Below are 14,207 nucleotides of genomic sequence, written 5' to 3'. Positions count from 1 at the left end.
GCCAATAAGATCATCGACGGATTTAGATATATGATACCTATGTAGCTAGTTAAACGTTGATTGGATAATATCTACTCCGTACAAGTAGTCACAATTTAAGTTCTTTAACACCGAGAGACATTATCTGACTCTGAAACAGGCCCTGCTACTTCAATGTTTTTAAGGAGCTGTGAGATACCCCGTAGTGGATTCAACTTTTCTCCTAATACCTAGGTGATACTGTCTTGCACGGAGTGAATCGAAACTTTGCCAGCCTTTGATAGATTTGCGCTAATAGCCTTGTATGCTACCTTTGATCGCCGCTTTGTCTTTCACATTCTACGCTTCACATCCTTTGATCTTTTTATGTTTCATTGGTGCTTCACAAGAAGACATTTGGAATGATGGCTCAGCGAGGGAATGGATTATTGCTTAGGCTAGACTATAAAGGCCGCAGCTTTCGCTGGTTGACAATGCTTTCCGTCTAATTTTCAAACCTCCTCACCAGAGAATCCCAATAGCCATGGAGCTAAGACCAACCATTAAGTTCAAGCTAAATGGAGTATCCAAATCCGGTGCTGATGTCGATACCTTGGAACTCCAAGCTTGCCACCGCGCTCTCAACAACCTGCGGAGTTTATTGTTTCAAGAGCCGATGTTAGATCTCCTGAAAAACCAAATCGAAGAAGGAAACCGCTATTTTGAATCGCTGATTCAAGACTCTCGAGGAGGATTCAGAGAATGCAGAACATACATGAAAGTAACCGGGGTCTCGGCGACAGACCTGAGAACAATCTGCGGTCGCTGGCAGGTCTACCAGCCCCTTGATGAGATGGCGCGATCGTTTGTATTCCCAACGCACCCAGAAAACTATATGGTTATGCATTCGCCCGAAGCTTCCGCCAGCATTGGGCCAGACTGTGGGGTGGAGGTCATCGGGGAGCATATGGCCAAGGTACAATTTTCTAATCTCATGGACGGTGGAGAGATTCCCAAGTGGATGGCGAAGCAGCGAGAGGAAGAGTATGAAATGGTGGAGATCTTGCTTGCGAAAATTGACAGTGGGAGCAAGTTCTTCTATATCATGAACGAATTCATGGATACCGAGGGCGGTTGCAAGATCAAGCTACGGACCTTTTTTCCCTCTGCTTCGCCTTGGATATTGGTTAATGGATATGCTGAGCATCTTGCAATCGAGTTTCGAAACCTCCTTCACATGGTTTATGAGACCATCGAGGAACTTGAAGACAGCTATTGACCCTTTTTTTTTTTTGCGACCGAGGTAGATATCATCATCGACAGTCCTCGGTACTAGATATCATGGGTTATTCCAGATCGTCGGGGGGAGTTTTTTTTTTGAAATATTTTTCTGCAATGTAAACATTATTGGATTGATTTTCATGGCTGTCCCAAGGTCATTGTGGAGTAGATACAGTAGATCATATGGGACTTATAAGATGAGCCTACATGTTTAGTGATTCGAGTAGTTTTCAAAAACTGCAAGGTTGACAAAACCAAGTAGACAAATTCCCACTATTGTAAGATTGCATGATCGAAAACCAGCCACAAAGATTAGGTGGCATAAGCCAAGCTGAAGCTGAGGGATGGATCTGCTTCCATGGCCGCGATTCGCTCCGCGGGGATGAGACCGAGGATTGGACGAGTAGATCAGGGGGACTCCACGACCGAGGTCTGAGAAACTAAATTCAATTCCAACACCTGTAATCTGCAATCCAAAGCGAATGCTAGGCTTGGGACGACCTCAATTGAAAGCGCGGCCATCGTTGTTGGATCTGATAACCACAAAGCATACGTTGACACAGCCATCACCGCCCGCCGAGCTGCCACCGCTTCCAGACTCGCCCTCCTCAACTACCTTCACCCACTCTGTGTCCCCCCATTCCACACAGGCTTCTTTCATTATGACTTCGGACGATTCTGAGAACAATGGCTCGATCTTTTCGGTCTCCGGCCCTGTCGTCGTGGCCGAAAACATGATCGGTTGTGCCATGTACGAGTTGGTAGGCAACCCCAGCTCCAAGATCGTGGAGAACCCCAGATACTGACCGCATAGTGTCGTGTCGGTCATGACAACCTTGTCGGTGAGGTCATTCGCATTGAGCAAGACAAGGCCACGATTCAGGTCTACGAGGAAACAGGTACAGCTCCACACCCTCCCTAAACCCGCATCTTAGCCCCCAAAGAGCTATGCTGACCGACGTGAACTTTGAATAATAGCCGGTTTGACTGTCGGAGACCCGGTAACGAGGACAGGAAAGCCACTTTCAGTCGAGCTTGGGCCCGGTCTGATGGAGACGATCTACGACGGTATTCAGCGACCCCTCAAAGCCATCGCCGACCAATCGAAGAGTATCTACATTCCCCGTGGTATTTCGGTGAATGCCTTGGACCGCGAGCGAAAGTGGGAATACAAGCCTACTAACTTCAAGGTCGGCGATCACATCACTGGTGGTGACATCTGGGGTTCTGTGTTCGAGAACAGTCTGGTGAACGACCACAAGATCCTGCTGCCTCCCCGCGCACGGGGGTACTATTACTCGGATTTCTCCTGCAGGCAGCTACACCGTCGAGGAGAAGCTCCTCGAGGTGGAGTTCGATGGTAAGAAGTCCGAGTTTGGTATGATGCAGACCTGGCCCGTCCGTGTTCCCCGCCCAGTTAGCGACAGGCTGGCCGCCGATGCGCCCTTCATCGTCGGCCAGAGAGTGTTGGATGCTCTCTTCCCTAGTGTTCAGGGTGGTACTGTCTGTATTCCTGGTGCTTTCGGATGTGGAAAGACTGTTATTTCCCAGAGTGTGTCCAAGTTCTCTAACAGTGATATCATTGTCTACGTTGGCTGCGGTGAGCGTGGTAACGAGATGGCCGAAGTCTTGATGGATTTCCCCGAAGTACGTGCCCTCCCCAAAATTACTGCGATAACATTTTCCTGACTAGCTTTCTTTCGCAGCTCTCTATTACTGTCGATGGCCGCAAGGAGCCTATCATGAAGCGTACCTGTCTGATCGCCAACACCTCCAACATGCCTGTCGCCGCCCGTGAGGCCTCTATTTATACCGGTATCACTATCGCCGAATACTTCCGTGATCAGGGCAAGAACGTGGCTATGATGGCAGACTCCAGTTCCCGTTGGGCTGAGGCTCTGCGTGAGATCTCGGGTCGTCTGGGTGAGATGCCTGCTGATCAGGGTTTCCCCGCGTATTTGGGAGCCAAGCTGGCCTCCTTCTACGAGCGTGCTGGCAAGAGCAGTGCCCTGGGTAGCCCCGAGCGTGTGGGCAGTGTCAGCATTGTCGGTGCCGTCAGCCCGCCCGGTGGTGATTTCTCCGATCCCGTCACTAGCAGTACCCTGGGTATTGTCCAGGTGTTCTGGGGTCTCGATAAGAAGCTGGCGCAGCGCAAGCACTTCCCTTCAGTCAACACTTCCATCTCCTACAGCAAGTACAACGCAGTTTTGGATAAGTACTACGAGAAGGACCACCCCGAATTCCCTCGTCTACGCGACCAGATTCGTGAGCTTTTGGCCAAGTCTGAGGAACTGGACCAGGTCGTTCAACTGGTCGGTAAGGCGGCGCTGGGTGACTCGGATAAGATCACGCTGGACGTGGCCAGCTTGCTCAAGGATGACTTCCTCCAACAGAACGGATACAGTGACTACGATCAATTCTGCCCCTTGTGGAAGACAGAGTACATGATGAAGGCGTTTATGGGCTACCACAACGAGGCTCAAAAGGCCGTTGCTCAGGGTCAGAACTGGAACAAGGTCCGTGAGGCTACTGCTGATCTCCAGAGTGCTCTGCGAAACATGAAGTTCGAGATTCCGGAAGATGAGGCAGAGATCTCGGCCAAGTACGAGAAGATCCTCCAGTCTATGACTGAGCGATTTGCCTCAGTTTCGGATGAGTGAAAGTGACATCTTATCTTAGCATGTATTTCCCTTTAGATGTTTGTTTGAGCACATTCCCCTGTAGTTATTGTGTCCAACTCGAGTTGTTTTTTTTCCTTTTGGTGCTCTTTAACGTAGTATAACTTCTAGATGTACATGTGGCCCGTACGCGTCAGGCAGCACAAGATTTGCACACATGACCGGAGATGATAGATATTAGGTATTTGATTTGAAGAAATACACTATTTCTCTTGAATATCTAATCTTATAATACTACAACATATATTATAGTGAACCATCACTACCACTTTTGCCTGGAGCCTAGGTAGACACCGGAGAGAGACCGCTCTGGACGCCACTACATCACCGCCTTCCGAGTCGACCAAACAATCATCCACTTGCATCGTGTCTCCCCCGATTTCGCTTTATTCAACTTCTACCTTGTGCCTCTTTTTTCTTTCTTGCTTTTTGAATTTTTCTTGCCTAGAAGCAGTTTTCATATCCAGTATCGCCAGCCATGGCAAGCCCAACGTCTGGCCACTCGTGCGCAAACCCCTGTCCCTTTCCGATGCGGTCTGGCTAATCTCCGTGTAGCATAAACGTCAATGACCCCAGCTTGATTTCGCTAGTTAACAAGCTTCAAGATGTCTTTTCCACAGTCGGCGTATGTATAAATCTCAGAGATCACAAATCAATTGTGATTCCAGGGGTACCACATTTGCTAAGACCGCCGCCCGCTTTAGGTTCAAAACCCGATCGATTTGCCCCAAATTGCCGTTGTCGGATCACAGTCTAGTGGAAAGAGTTCGGTTCTAGAGAATATTGTCGGCCGGGATTTGTATGTTGGTTGTGTTGGGGAGCTTGCGCGGCCGCCCAATCAACGCCTCCGGTGGCGGGGCATGCGACATGATGTGAACAATAATTGCTAACCACGTTTTTTTTCTTGCAGCTTGCCTCGTGGCTCTGGAATCGTGACACGGAGACCTCTTATTCTGCAACTGATCAACAAAACCACTACCACAAATGGTGAGACTAAGCTGGAGACGACGGACAGCGAGTCCAATGTGAACGAGTATGGTGAATTCCTGCATCTCCCGGGGGAGAAGTTCTACGATTTCAACAAGATTCGCGATGAGATCGTGCGTGAAACGGAAACGAAGGTCGGAAAGAATGCCGGAATCTCGCCCTCCCCGATAAATCTGCGCATCTACTCGCCTAACGTCTTGACCTTGACCCTCGTCGATTTGCCAGGTTTGACCAAGGTGCCCGTTGGAGACCAACCGAAAGATATTGAGAAACAGATCCGTGACATGGTCCTCAAGTATATTAGCAAGCCCAACGCAATCATCCTAGCAGTCACTTCGGCCAACCAGGATCTTGCCAACTCCGATGGCCTGAAGCTGGCACGCGAAGTCGACCCAGAGGGCCAGCGCACCATCGGTGTCTTGAGTAAGGTCGATCTGATGGACGATGGAACCGATGTGGTGGATATTCTCGCTGGACGAATTATCCCCTTGCGCCTGGGTTATGTGCCGGTGGTCAACCGTGGCCAGCGTGATATTGAGAACAAGAAACTCATTGCCTACGCCCTGGAGAACGAGAAGAACTTCTTCGAGAACCACAAGGCGTACCGGAATAAGGCTTCCTACTGTGGTACGCCATATCTGGCGCGGAAACTGAACTTGGTACGGATTGACCCCTAATCGTCTAGTAGACATTTGAACTAACGGACTTCCTCTTTTTAGATCCTTATGATGCACATCAAGCAAACCCTGCCTGATATCAAGGCCCGAATTTCCGCCTCCCTCCAGAAATACACCGCAGAGCTAGGGCAACTAGGTGACTCTATGCTCGGCAACAGCGCCAACATTATCTTGAACATCATCACTGAATTCAGCAACGAGTACCGTACAGTCTTGGAGGGAAATAACCAGGAGTTGTCCAGCATCGAGCTGTCCGGTGGTGCTCGTATTTCCTTTGTGTTCCACGAACTTTACTCCAATGGTATCAAGGCTGTCGATCCCTTCGACATCGTGAAAGATATTGACATCCGGACAATCCTTTACAACTCGTCCGGTTCCTCCCCTGCCCTATTTGTCGGTACTACCGCCTTTGAGTTGATCGTCAAGCAACAGATCAAGCGCTTAGAAGAGCCAAGCTTGAAATGTATCGCGCTGGTTTACGACGAGTTGGTGCGCATTCTGACCCAGCTCTTGACCAAGCAGCTGTTCCGCCGCTACCCTATGCTGAAGGAGAAGTTCCATGCTGTCGTCATCTCCTTCTTCAAGAAGTGCCTTGAGCCCACCAACAAGTTGGTCAAGGACTTGATCAATATGGAATCCACCTACGTAAACACCGGCCACCCCGATTTCCTGAACGGACACCGCGCCATGGCCCTCGTCAACGAGCGCCAGGCAGCTGCCAAGCCTACACAGGTTGACCCCAAGACTGGCAAGCCTCTCATCCCAGCCCGTGCCCAGAGCCCCTCGCTCGACACCAGCGGTGAGGCCAACAACAATAGTGGATTCTTCGGCAGCTTCTGGGCTTCCAAGAACAAGAAGAAGATGGCTCTCATGGAGGCTCCTCCTCCAACTCTCAAGGCTTCAGCTAGCTTGTCTGAGCGTGAAGCCACCGAAGTCGAGGTTATCAGTAAGTGAACCAGCTAATATAAACTCCTTGTGGTACTTGACTAACACTCACGCAGAACTCTTGATTACTTCCTACTTCAACATTGTCAAGCGCACAATGATCGACATGGTCCCCAAGGCGGTCATGTATACCCTGGTCCAGTATGTCATATCCTTGCAAAAAAAAAAAGATCATCCCAATATTTGAGTATACTAACGAATTATTTCCCTAGGTTCACCAAGGATGAGATGCAACGTGAACTACTCGAGAACATGTACCGCACTAACGAGCTCGACGAACTCCTCAAGGAGAGCGATTACACGACCCGCCGACGAAAGGAATGCCAACAGATGGTTGAGAGCCTGGGTCGCGCCAGTGAAATCGTCAGCCAAGTCCAGTGAAGAAAGAGTGGATTTGGTCACCAGACGATTTTTTCGCACAGGAAAAAAACCATTCCATTGACCACTGCATGATTGAGCTATCGCGTTGGCGGAGTTAGGCTCCTCGCATCTCTTTGTGATTTTTGCAACACCCTTCGAATATCTTGACTATACTCCGTACTTGCTTTGACGTTCTTACCATCCCTTGGTTAGCGACTTGTTTCCGTTGGTCCTTATTTAGATGTTGATCTGGGTGGTTTGGGTTCGGGGTTCAGATTTCGGATTCGCGTCCTTGGTGATCGTCTGATTTTGATGAGAGGGGGGAGTTCTTTGCTTCGTCCTGCTATGTTTTTTCTTTTCGTTTTCCCCCTCCCCAATTTGAGAGCTTTATACCGTTTTCCTTTCTCATTGCTTGGTCTGTTGTCTGTGTTCGCGGACTTCATGCCATGGACGCCCGGATGATTGTATCAATTAATGATTCTGTCCCTGCTTTATGACTTAGCTTAGAATTCAAATTTCGACTTTTCAATTTGTTCGCTTGTTTATGAGATAGTACCTTTGGCATTTAATTGGCTCATGTGTCAATATACTTGAAAGAATAGTCGCCCATGCGGCCTTGATGTAGTAGGACTTGAATTGTAAGCCCTGAAAAGTCAGAGGGAGATAGTCATGATGTATTCCTATCACTACAGCAGCCTACTAGAGCGGCAGATGCCATCTGACTTCTGCCGCCCTGAGTCGTCGGCCGACCTCGGTCAATACGGCGCTCGCTGCACATGTAAGTACATAGGGTGATGCAAAATATATAAATGCAAATGCAAATGCTGGCAGACCCCCAATAGGGCAAGGTCGGCCGTCTACTATGTAAGCGGGCTTATGCGGTCTAGGATAGTTGGGCCGGTCTTGTACAATGTGACCGTCGGCAGGCGATGGTCTTACGCGAAAGGCAACGTGCGAGATTATCAAAATGAAGCAGCAGAAAAGCAAGGATAGTAACACTCACAGGGAGGTAATGATGCGAACGTTAAGTTCTGTGTCTTCGCCGGAGGGATTGGACTCCGCCTGTGTCTCGTTCGTATGTGTATCTTCCTGTCGGTCGACAACTGGTCCTCGGATGACTTGTCCTCGAATATCTGATAAGGATCTAGGGTGGGAGCTGGCTTGAGAGGTTAATCTTCCAAGTCAGCGGTAACCGAATCCTATATGCCAGGCGGCCGACGTGCTCAGTGACTATAAAGAGGCCGGCGTACTATTTTCTTATGTATGGAAACTTTTAGATGGTCATGAAGATAATGATGTTCTTCATTTTTTACTTCTGCATGTTGGAGGTGGCAGAGGTACTTTAGATACATAGAAACTGGAAACTTCCAGTGAGTACAAAAACTGAGCCAACATCCCAAGCAAGTATCGAAATATGGACGTTAATGCTGTCCATAAAAGGGTTTGAGCCGAGATTTGAAGACTCAGCAGAACCGGCGCAAGGTGCAAATGTTGGTCAATGCAAACACAATCTCTGGATCCTCCCATATCAAAACAAAGTCGTTCATACATTTCCATATCCATCCCCCTCCCATATTCTTCACCAAGCCACATGTGTTGCCGTGAGATGCACAAGTTGTAGTGAAGTCAAGTCCATACTGGACCAGTTCGTCTTTCGAGGTAATGTGCTTCCATTCAATGATTCCATGACCGTCTTGCCAACGGTGTCTTCAGGCGTGTGTATGATGCTTGGACTTGGTGCCATTTTGCCTTGTTTCGTTTTCTTGTATTGTTGTTTTTTGTGTTTTTTGTGGGCTGTGGGTTGTGGCTGTCCTGTTGCAACTTGCTGGTTGAGCGAGGTTGCAAGTCCCCAATGGCGAAGACTCTTGTGGTCATAGTGTGACTCTAATGGGGGCTTTTCTTCTTCTTCTTGTTCTCTCTTTTCAATATATGCCTTCAGCTTGGAATCGTCAGCTTTAATATCTTCGACAGGGAAATTGTTTTGAACACGTACCATACTCACGAGTCTTGTCACGATAAACTTGTCTTGGAACAACCGTCTCGTGTGAAGCAAGATTGGGGATAGCAGAGAGTCATTGTATTTGATGCATTGGTGAAGTCTTGAGGTTGTTAGAGAGTTGGTGGTCGGTCATAAGTAGCTTGGGCAGAGGAGCTCGATGATCGGTGCCCCGTGTCTCAATGTGCCAGCCCAGTCCAGTGGGAAGTTGCTCAGCAGTTAAGATTAAAGTCGATGCTGATTGATGTCACGTTAATGAAAGTGACAAGCATTGATGTTTTTTGTCTCAGGGGTGGGATCCTTGGTATCTTTCCATGAAGGATTGATGTCATCTTCGGTGTTGGGATTTGATGTGACCCAAAGCTGGAGATACCGAGAGATTGGTGGTTGTAGAATGCTGAGAAATGACTGGGCGATGTGCGCTGCAACCCTGCGGGGCCACTCTTGTCAGCCTTCGATACCTGATGTCTCCTCGCGGTGGGCAATATTGATATACCAGGGTCAACTCGCAGTGGACAGCATTGATGTACCAGAATCAACTCGCAGGCCAGTGGCCGTCGAGGATAATGGTTCTTCATGCTGCCACAGCCCCAGGTACCAGAAACATGGATCCCCTGATTCATAACACTCAACACGCCGTCTGTTGGTGCTGAGTGATATGGTATCAGAGAATGGTATTTTTGGCTCACTTGGTGACTGTCGAGGAAGGTACCGAGGAGCCGGCAAGAGATGGTCGGTGGGTTTATTGCACTGGACTGGGTGGTCGGATGCAATGCCGAGTGAGATGTGGGGTTTCTCCAAGGTGGATTGAATTGAGCAGGAAGTTTTTCGAATGCTCGAGGATCTCACAGGTGGATAGTGGTGAATGGTAGTGACTGGAAGTGTTAGCATTGGGAAAAGGAAATCATGAGTTGAGAAACAAACAGTGGTATCATTGCATCCCGCTTGATTCAGGGGGGAATCATGAGCTCTGCTGGCTAGGCCATAGTTGAAAGGAAGATCCCGAAAGACTCTAGTGGAGTCAATAGGGAGCTTTGATTTTGGGAATCAGCCTTGGAAACTCCAAAGATAATGTTTGCGAACTCACCAAATCCCTTTCTCTGGCGAAGATCAAACTCAATTTTCCATTCCTTCTCCTTGTTCCTTCCTGTTCTTCCATCTAATGCAAACCCGTTTTTCCTTTCCTTTTTTTGTTTCTTCCATTTCCTTCATTTTCGATTTCCTTTTCCCCCCATTTCCCCCCATTTCCCCCTCTTTTTTTTATCTGGTGATGATGTTGATGATGGCTTTGGGGGATGATATTTTGGAGCTCGGTGTTGGGCAATTGTCAGAGGGTAGGCTCCATTCAAAGAGGTTTGTTGTCAAGAGGGTAAGACCAGTGGTTGGTCTTAAACTGGAGATGTTGCAATGGCAACCCAGAGGCATTTTCTGGTGGATGATACAAGCAGTCATTTTCGGCTGTGTTGAACATGACAGAAGAGTTCGAATTTTGAAAGGTGGCTTGTGTGGCTTTGATGGACTGAAATCATAAGCTGGAGATAAAAAAGACATACGTTTGTCAAATATCAAATCCATGGGAATTGTAGCCTTGCAAGGTTGCATCTTGCCAGATTTGTCTAAGACTGGCATGTTGTTGTGGGTATTCAAGAGAAGTGCAGAGGTGCGTGGATAGGATGTAGAACGTGGTGGTCACCTGCATAGACAGTCGAAATAATCGAGGTGGTGGCAGGCACATCAAAGAAAATGCGAGTCAAGTAGATGGAGGAAAATAATAAATATGGTTCCTGTGGCAGAAGACACCGAGGTGCAACCGCATCAGCCAATGGACTGGTACGTAAGATCTTCCACTCGTCATTGCAGAGCAGAAGGAACAGAGAGGAGGGGAGAGTTCTGATGCTAGAGTTCTTACCTAGAAAGCTCCAACCTACAACTTGGATTGCTGTTCGTGGTGGGAGGTGGAAGCAGCAACATAGAATTGGAAGACCATTGAGGCAAAGAGGTCATTCCAAACGAGACGCATGAGTGGAAAGACTGTCCAAAAGATGGGACAGATGAGAGACCTTTTCACATGTCTGATACAGTCAGCTCCATACAATGAAAGGCTTGAGGTATGATAGAGATAGTAATGTGATGATGGGAAAATATTGATGACACATGATGAAGGACAATAGGACAATAGGACAATGTTGATGACCCAGTAGGGTGACAACACGTTGAAAAGGTAATGGGGGAATGGGGATGAAAGAAGATACTTACAATGTGTAGCAATACAAGATGAAAAGCCAGAATGATGAAGCCTATATGTTGTGGGGTCTGTGAGACAAGTGCATGTTAGTGACTGAAGGGTAGTGACATGTTATGACATGTGATGACTGAAGAGTGGTGAGCAGACTTACCATAGTGGACATGGGCCACATAGATGTGTGTTGACGTGACAAACATGAAATATCGCAACGACGTGTTGCTGGTAGTCAGAGGTGGTGACAGACTGCATTTCCAATGAACATTGATGCAAGATATGATGGAAGATGTGATGCAATGGACAAGTTATCGATGAAACCCCTGATGGAAGAGGGGGAATTGATGATGTGTATAATGAGGAGGATGGAGAGTTGAAGAAGAAAAGAAAAATTCAGGAAGAAAAGGGAGGAGGGGGGGTATTTATAGGAAGAAATGAAGAAATCAAGAGACTTTCCGTTTAGGAAGGTGACCTGCCTCTTTGGAAAGAACAATGGGGGACAATAGAACCCCTGCCTATTGTTCATTGTTTATTGTCACATGTGATAATGGAAATTGAGGAAGGCGCGAATTTTGGAAGGCGCGACTCAATGGATACAGGTGGTTTCATGGGTACATATGTATGTGGTCAACCCCCTCCCTCTCTCAGACTCATCCCCATCGGGGTATCTACGTAGAATTGGCTAGGTACATGGGACTGTTATCTAGTGGGCATCCTTGTAGAAGGCATGAAGAACTGTATCTGGAAAACTAGAATTGGAGATAAATCAAAGCTAGTTGTAGTAGAAAGTCGAAGCTGTCACCATTTCTGATATCACTAGCTGTTATTTAGCTATGTGTAGTTATGGGCTCATGCTTGTCTCGTCTCCAGAGGCTCAATTTCTCATATCATCACCCGCACAAATTATTGAGACTCCTGGGGTTTCCGAAGTGTAGAGGCCACAGATATAAGTCTAGGAGACACCATCTTCTATGCCAGATACAGGAAGACTAAACCAAAATATACCTATATGGACCTTGAACTAAACGATATACTATATCTGAAGTAAATTCACATATTCTGGGATCTTCAACGCTGTCATAGAGTTAGAGATAAGCTTTTGACGCTAGACTGTGTTCGGGATAGCGTATCCGCCCGTTATGCGACTAGGTAGCTAGGAGGTCCCGAGGTCTCACCGGCACCAAGGACTGTGCTCATGGTGCCGTTTTTGCTATGGTATCTTAAACGGCAGGATAAGGATATCGGAATATCATATGCAAAGCAAGAGGCGAAAGTACAAAATGAAAAATCCATCAAAGGAACCAGGGCGGTTCAAACTCGCATAGCTAAAATGGCCTCAAAAAGCAAGGAAGAATCAGTAAAATTGACCGATGTCTACTTCCGCCCGGTATGTCTATAAACATAGTGCCAATCCTCCTTGTTCAAGTCCTGTCGCACCTTATAATTCCTCTCCGCCGTCTCAATAACTTCCATATCCAAATCGGCAACCATGAGTCCCTCCTCGTTCCCCATCTTAGCAATCGGCCCCACAAGAGGGAGTGTAATCTGTGACAGGCCCAAGAAATCCTCCGGCGGCCCGGCAGCATTGACAAAGACAATGCCACAGGTATTTTCAAAGCAGCGGGATGTAATGGTCGAGTCGAGGAACAAGCCTTCAGAATCTGGGTTATACGCGCGGGCTTCGGGGGAGGCGTCGTGGGGTGTCCCTGGTTAAGGCTCCAGTTAGTTCAAAGAACACATACAAGTATATACCATAGGGAGCTCAACGCACAGTATGTAGGCACAATCACAATCTGCGCCCCGTCGATGATCAATTCCCGGAATGCCTCAGGGAATGCCAGGTCCCAGCAGACCAACATCCCTACACGGCCGATCGGGGTGTCAATCGCCACATGAAGCTCTGGGCCTGATGAGGTGAGGTGGGGTCGTTCCGGGTGCCAGATGTTCTTTTTACGGTAGGAGCCGAGAACAGTGCCATCGTTTGAAATGAAGTAGGCTGTATTGTAGAACAGGTCTGATTGATCGGGCCCTATATCCTTTTCGATGATTGTACCCGGTACGATGCAGATCTGCAGTTCCTTGGCCAAGCTTTGGTAGTTTGCTAGGTACTGGGCGGATTCGCCGGCTTGGATCGCCCAGAGGGGGTCTGTAGGGACCATGCCGCTGAGATGGTATCTGGTTGTTGTTGGTCAACAGGTAATCCTTCCAAGGCATATCTAGGGAGTTGTCAAGCGTTGTCATTTCGCATCGGACAAGGTCTGATCTCATGTTTCTTACTCTGGAAGAACGGCTAGCTCAGCGCCTTGGGTAGCAGCCTCACGGATGTAATCGCATGCCGTCGTATGATTGTAATCAATTTCAAGCTCCTGGGGGAATGTAAGTAAATCCGATCGCGATGAGACTGCATGTCCTCGATTGGTTTGCAGCTGGACTCGGCCAAATGCGATGCACCCACCTTGATCTGCCATTGAATAACGGCAATTCGATGTGTAGAGGCCATGATATGTCAATTTCACATGTACGAGATGCTGATTATAACGAGGAGAAGAAAGAACTATCAGGAATTAATTACTATCAATGGTTATCAACCGATTACCCCAACATGAAGTTGGAGAACTTGGGGTCAATGAACAATGTAACCCCAACCCCACTCAGATCAAATCGTCATGTACATATCCAGGAAATCAACATATCCAGTACAATAATACTCAGCCGTTAGTCGTCTATATCCCTGATGTAGTTCAATAATTTGATCAATTTGGCTTAAGATGAGAATGGAAAGTGTGTACGATTCCTCTACAATGCCTCTTTGAATGTCTTGTTTCTCGTCTCATTTTATAACTAGAAGGATAGAAATGTTAATTCACCCCACGTAATAGAATACCTGGGATAAGAAAAGTGCTGAGAATTCCCAAACTAAAACTTCCATGTCATGCAATATGGTAAGTTTGTATATGGCCTCAGAAAAACAGTATATATATTCTCAATGATCAAGTAACATAATAGAATACCACGTCGAAACGAGGAAGATGACTTCTAAAGAATACCCAACTCCTTTAGACTGAAGGTCGGATTCTTCCTCGACA

At 47.6% G+C, this 14,207-nt stretch overlaps 6 protein-coding genes across 6 annotated transcripts; 3 read left to right on the top strand and 3 right to left on the bottom strand.

The window, feature by feature from the left end:
* Nucleotides 1-502: 502 nt before the first annotated feature.
* Nucleotides 503-1,237, top strand: N7479_005211 (uncharacterized protein; the record flags this gene model as incomplete). The annotated part of the gene is made up of 1 exon (XM_057252908.1): nt 503-1,237. The coding sequence occupies one exon, from the start codon at nt 503-505 to the stop codon at nt 1,235-1,237; it is 735 nt and encodes a 244-aa protein (XP_057106770.1).
* Nucleotides 1,238-1,721: 484 nt separating this feature from the next.
* N7479_005210 (H(+)-transporting V1 sector ATPase subunit A) lies at nt 1,722-3,899 on the top strand (the record flags this gene model as incomplete). Its single annotated transcript, XM_057252907.1, has 5 exons — nt 1,722-2,000; nt 2,054-2,138; nt 2,218-2,527; nt 2,559-2,886; nt 2,946-3,899. 5 exons carry the CDS (start codon nt 1,722-1,724, stop codon nt 3,897-3,899), a joined length of 1,956 nt encoding a protein of 651 aa, XP_057106769.1.
* A 496-nt stretch (nt 3,900-4,395) lies between these two features.
* Nucleotides 4,396-6,907, top strand: N7479_005209 (dynamin-like GTPase vpsA; the record flags this gene model as incomplete). The annotated part of the gene is made up of 7 exons (XM_057252906.1): nt 4,396-4,421; nt 4,473-4,542; nt 4,622-4,716; nt 4,828-5,563; nt 5,624-6,527; nt 6,583-6,667; nt 6,739-6,907. 7 exons carry the CDS (start codon nt 4,396-4,398, stop codon nt 6,905-6,907), a joined length of 2,085 nt encoding a protein of 694 aa, XP_057106768.1.
* Nucleotides 6,908-8,465: 1,558 nt separating this feature from the next.
* Nucleotides 8,466-8,882, bottom strand: N7479_005208 (uncharacterized protein; the record flags this gene model as incomplete). Its single annotated transcript, XM_057252905.1, has 1 exon — nt 8,466-8,882. The coding sequence occupies one exon, from the start codon at nt 8,880-8,882 to the stop codon at nt 8,466-8,468; it is 417 nt and encodes a 138-aa protein (XP_057106767.1).
* A 1,260-nt stretch (nt 8,883-10,142) lies between these two features.
* Nucleotides 10,143-10,511, bottom strand: N7479_005207 (uncharacterized protein; the record flags this gene model as incomplete). The annotated part of the gene is made up of 2 exons (XM_057252904.1): nt 10,143-10,414; nt 10,436-10,511. The coding sequence occupies 2 exons, from the start codon at nt 10,509-10,511 to the stop codon at nt 10,143-10,145; spliced, it is 348 nt and encodes a 115-aa protein (XP_057106766.1).
* A 1,984-nt stretch (nt 10,512-12,495) lies between these two features.
* Nucleotides 12,496-13,621, bottom strand: N7479_005206 (carbon-nitrogen hydrolase family protein; the record flags this gene model as incomplete). Its single annotated transcript, XM_057252903.1, has 4 exons — nt 12,496-12,827; nt 12,893-13,296; nt 13,399-13,487; nt 13,577-13,621. 4 exons carry the CDS (start codon nt 13,619-13,621, stop codon nt 12,496-12,498), a joined length of 870 nt encoding a protein of 289 aa, XP_057106765.1.
* Nucleotides 13,622-14,207: the final 586 nt, after the last annotated feature.

This window comes from Penicillium vulpinum, assembly GCF_028829585.1.
Source record: "Penicillium vulpinum strain IBT 29486 chromosome Unknown utg000003l_segment0_segment0, whole genome shotgun sequence".
NCBI classification, from domain to species: domain Eukaryota; kingdom Fungi; phylum Ascomycota; class Eurotiomycetes; order Eurotiales; family Aspergillaceae; genus Penicillium; species Penicillium vulpinum.
This window is presented reverse-complemented; position numbering and strand designations above follow the sequence as displayed.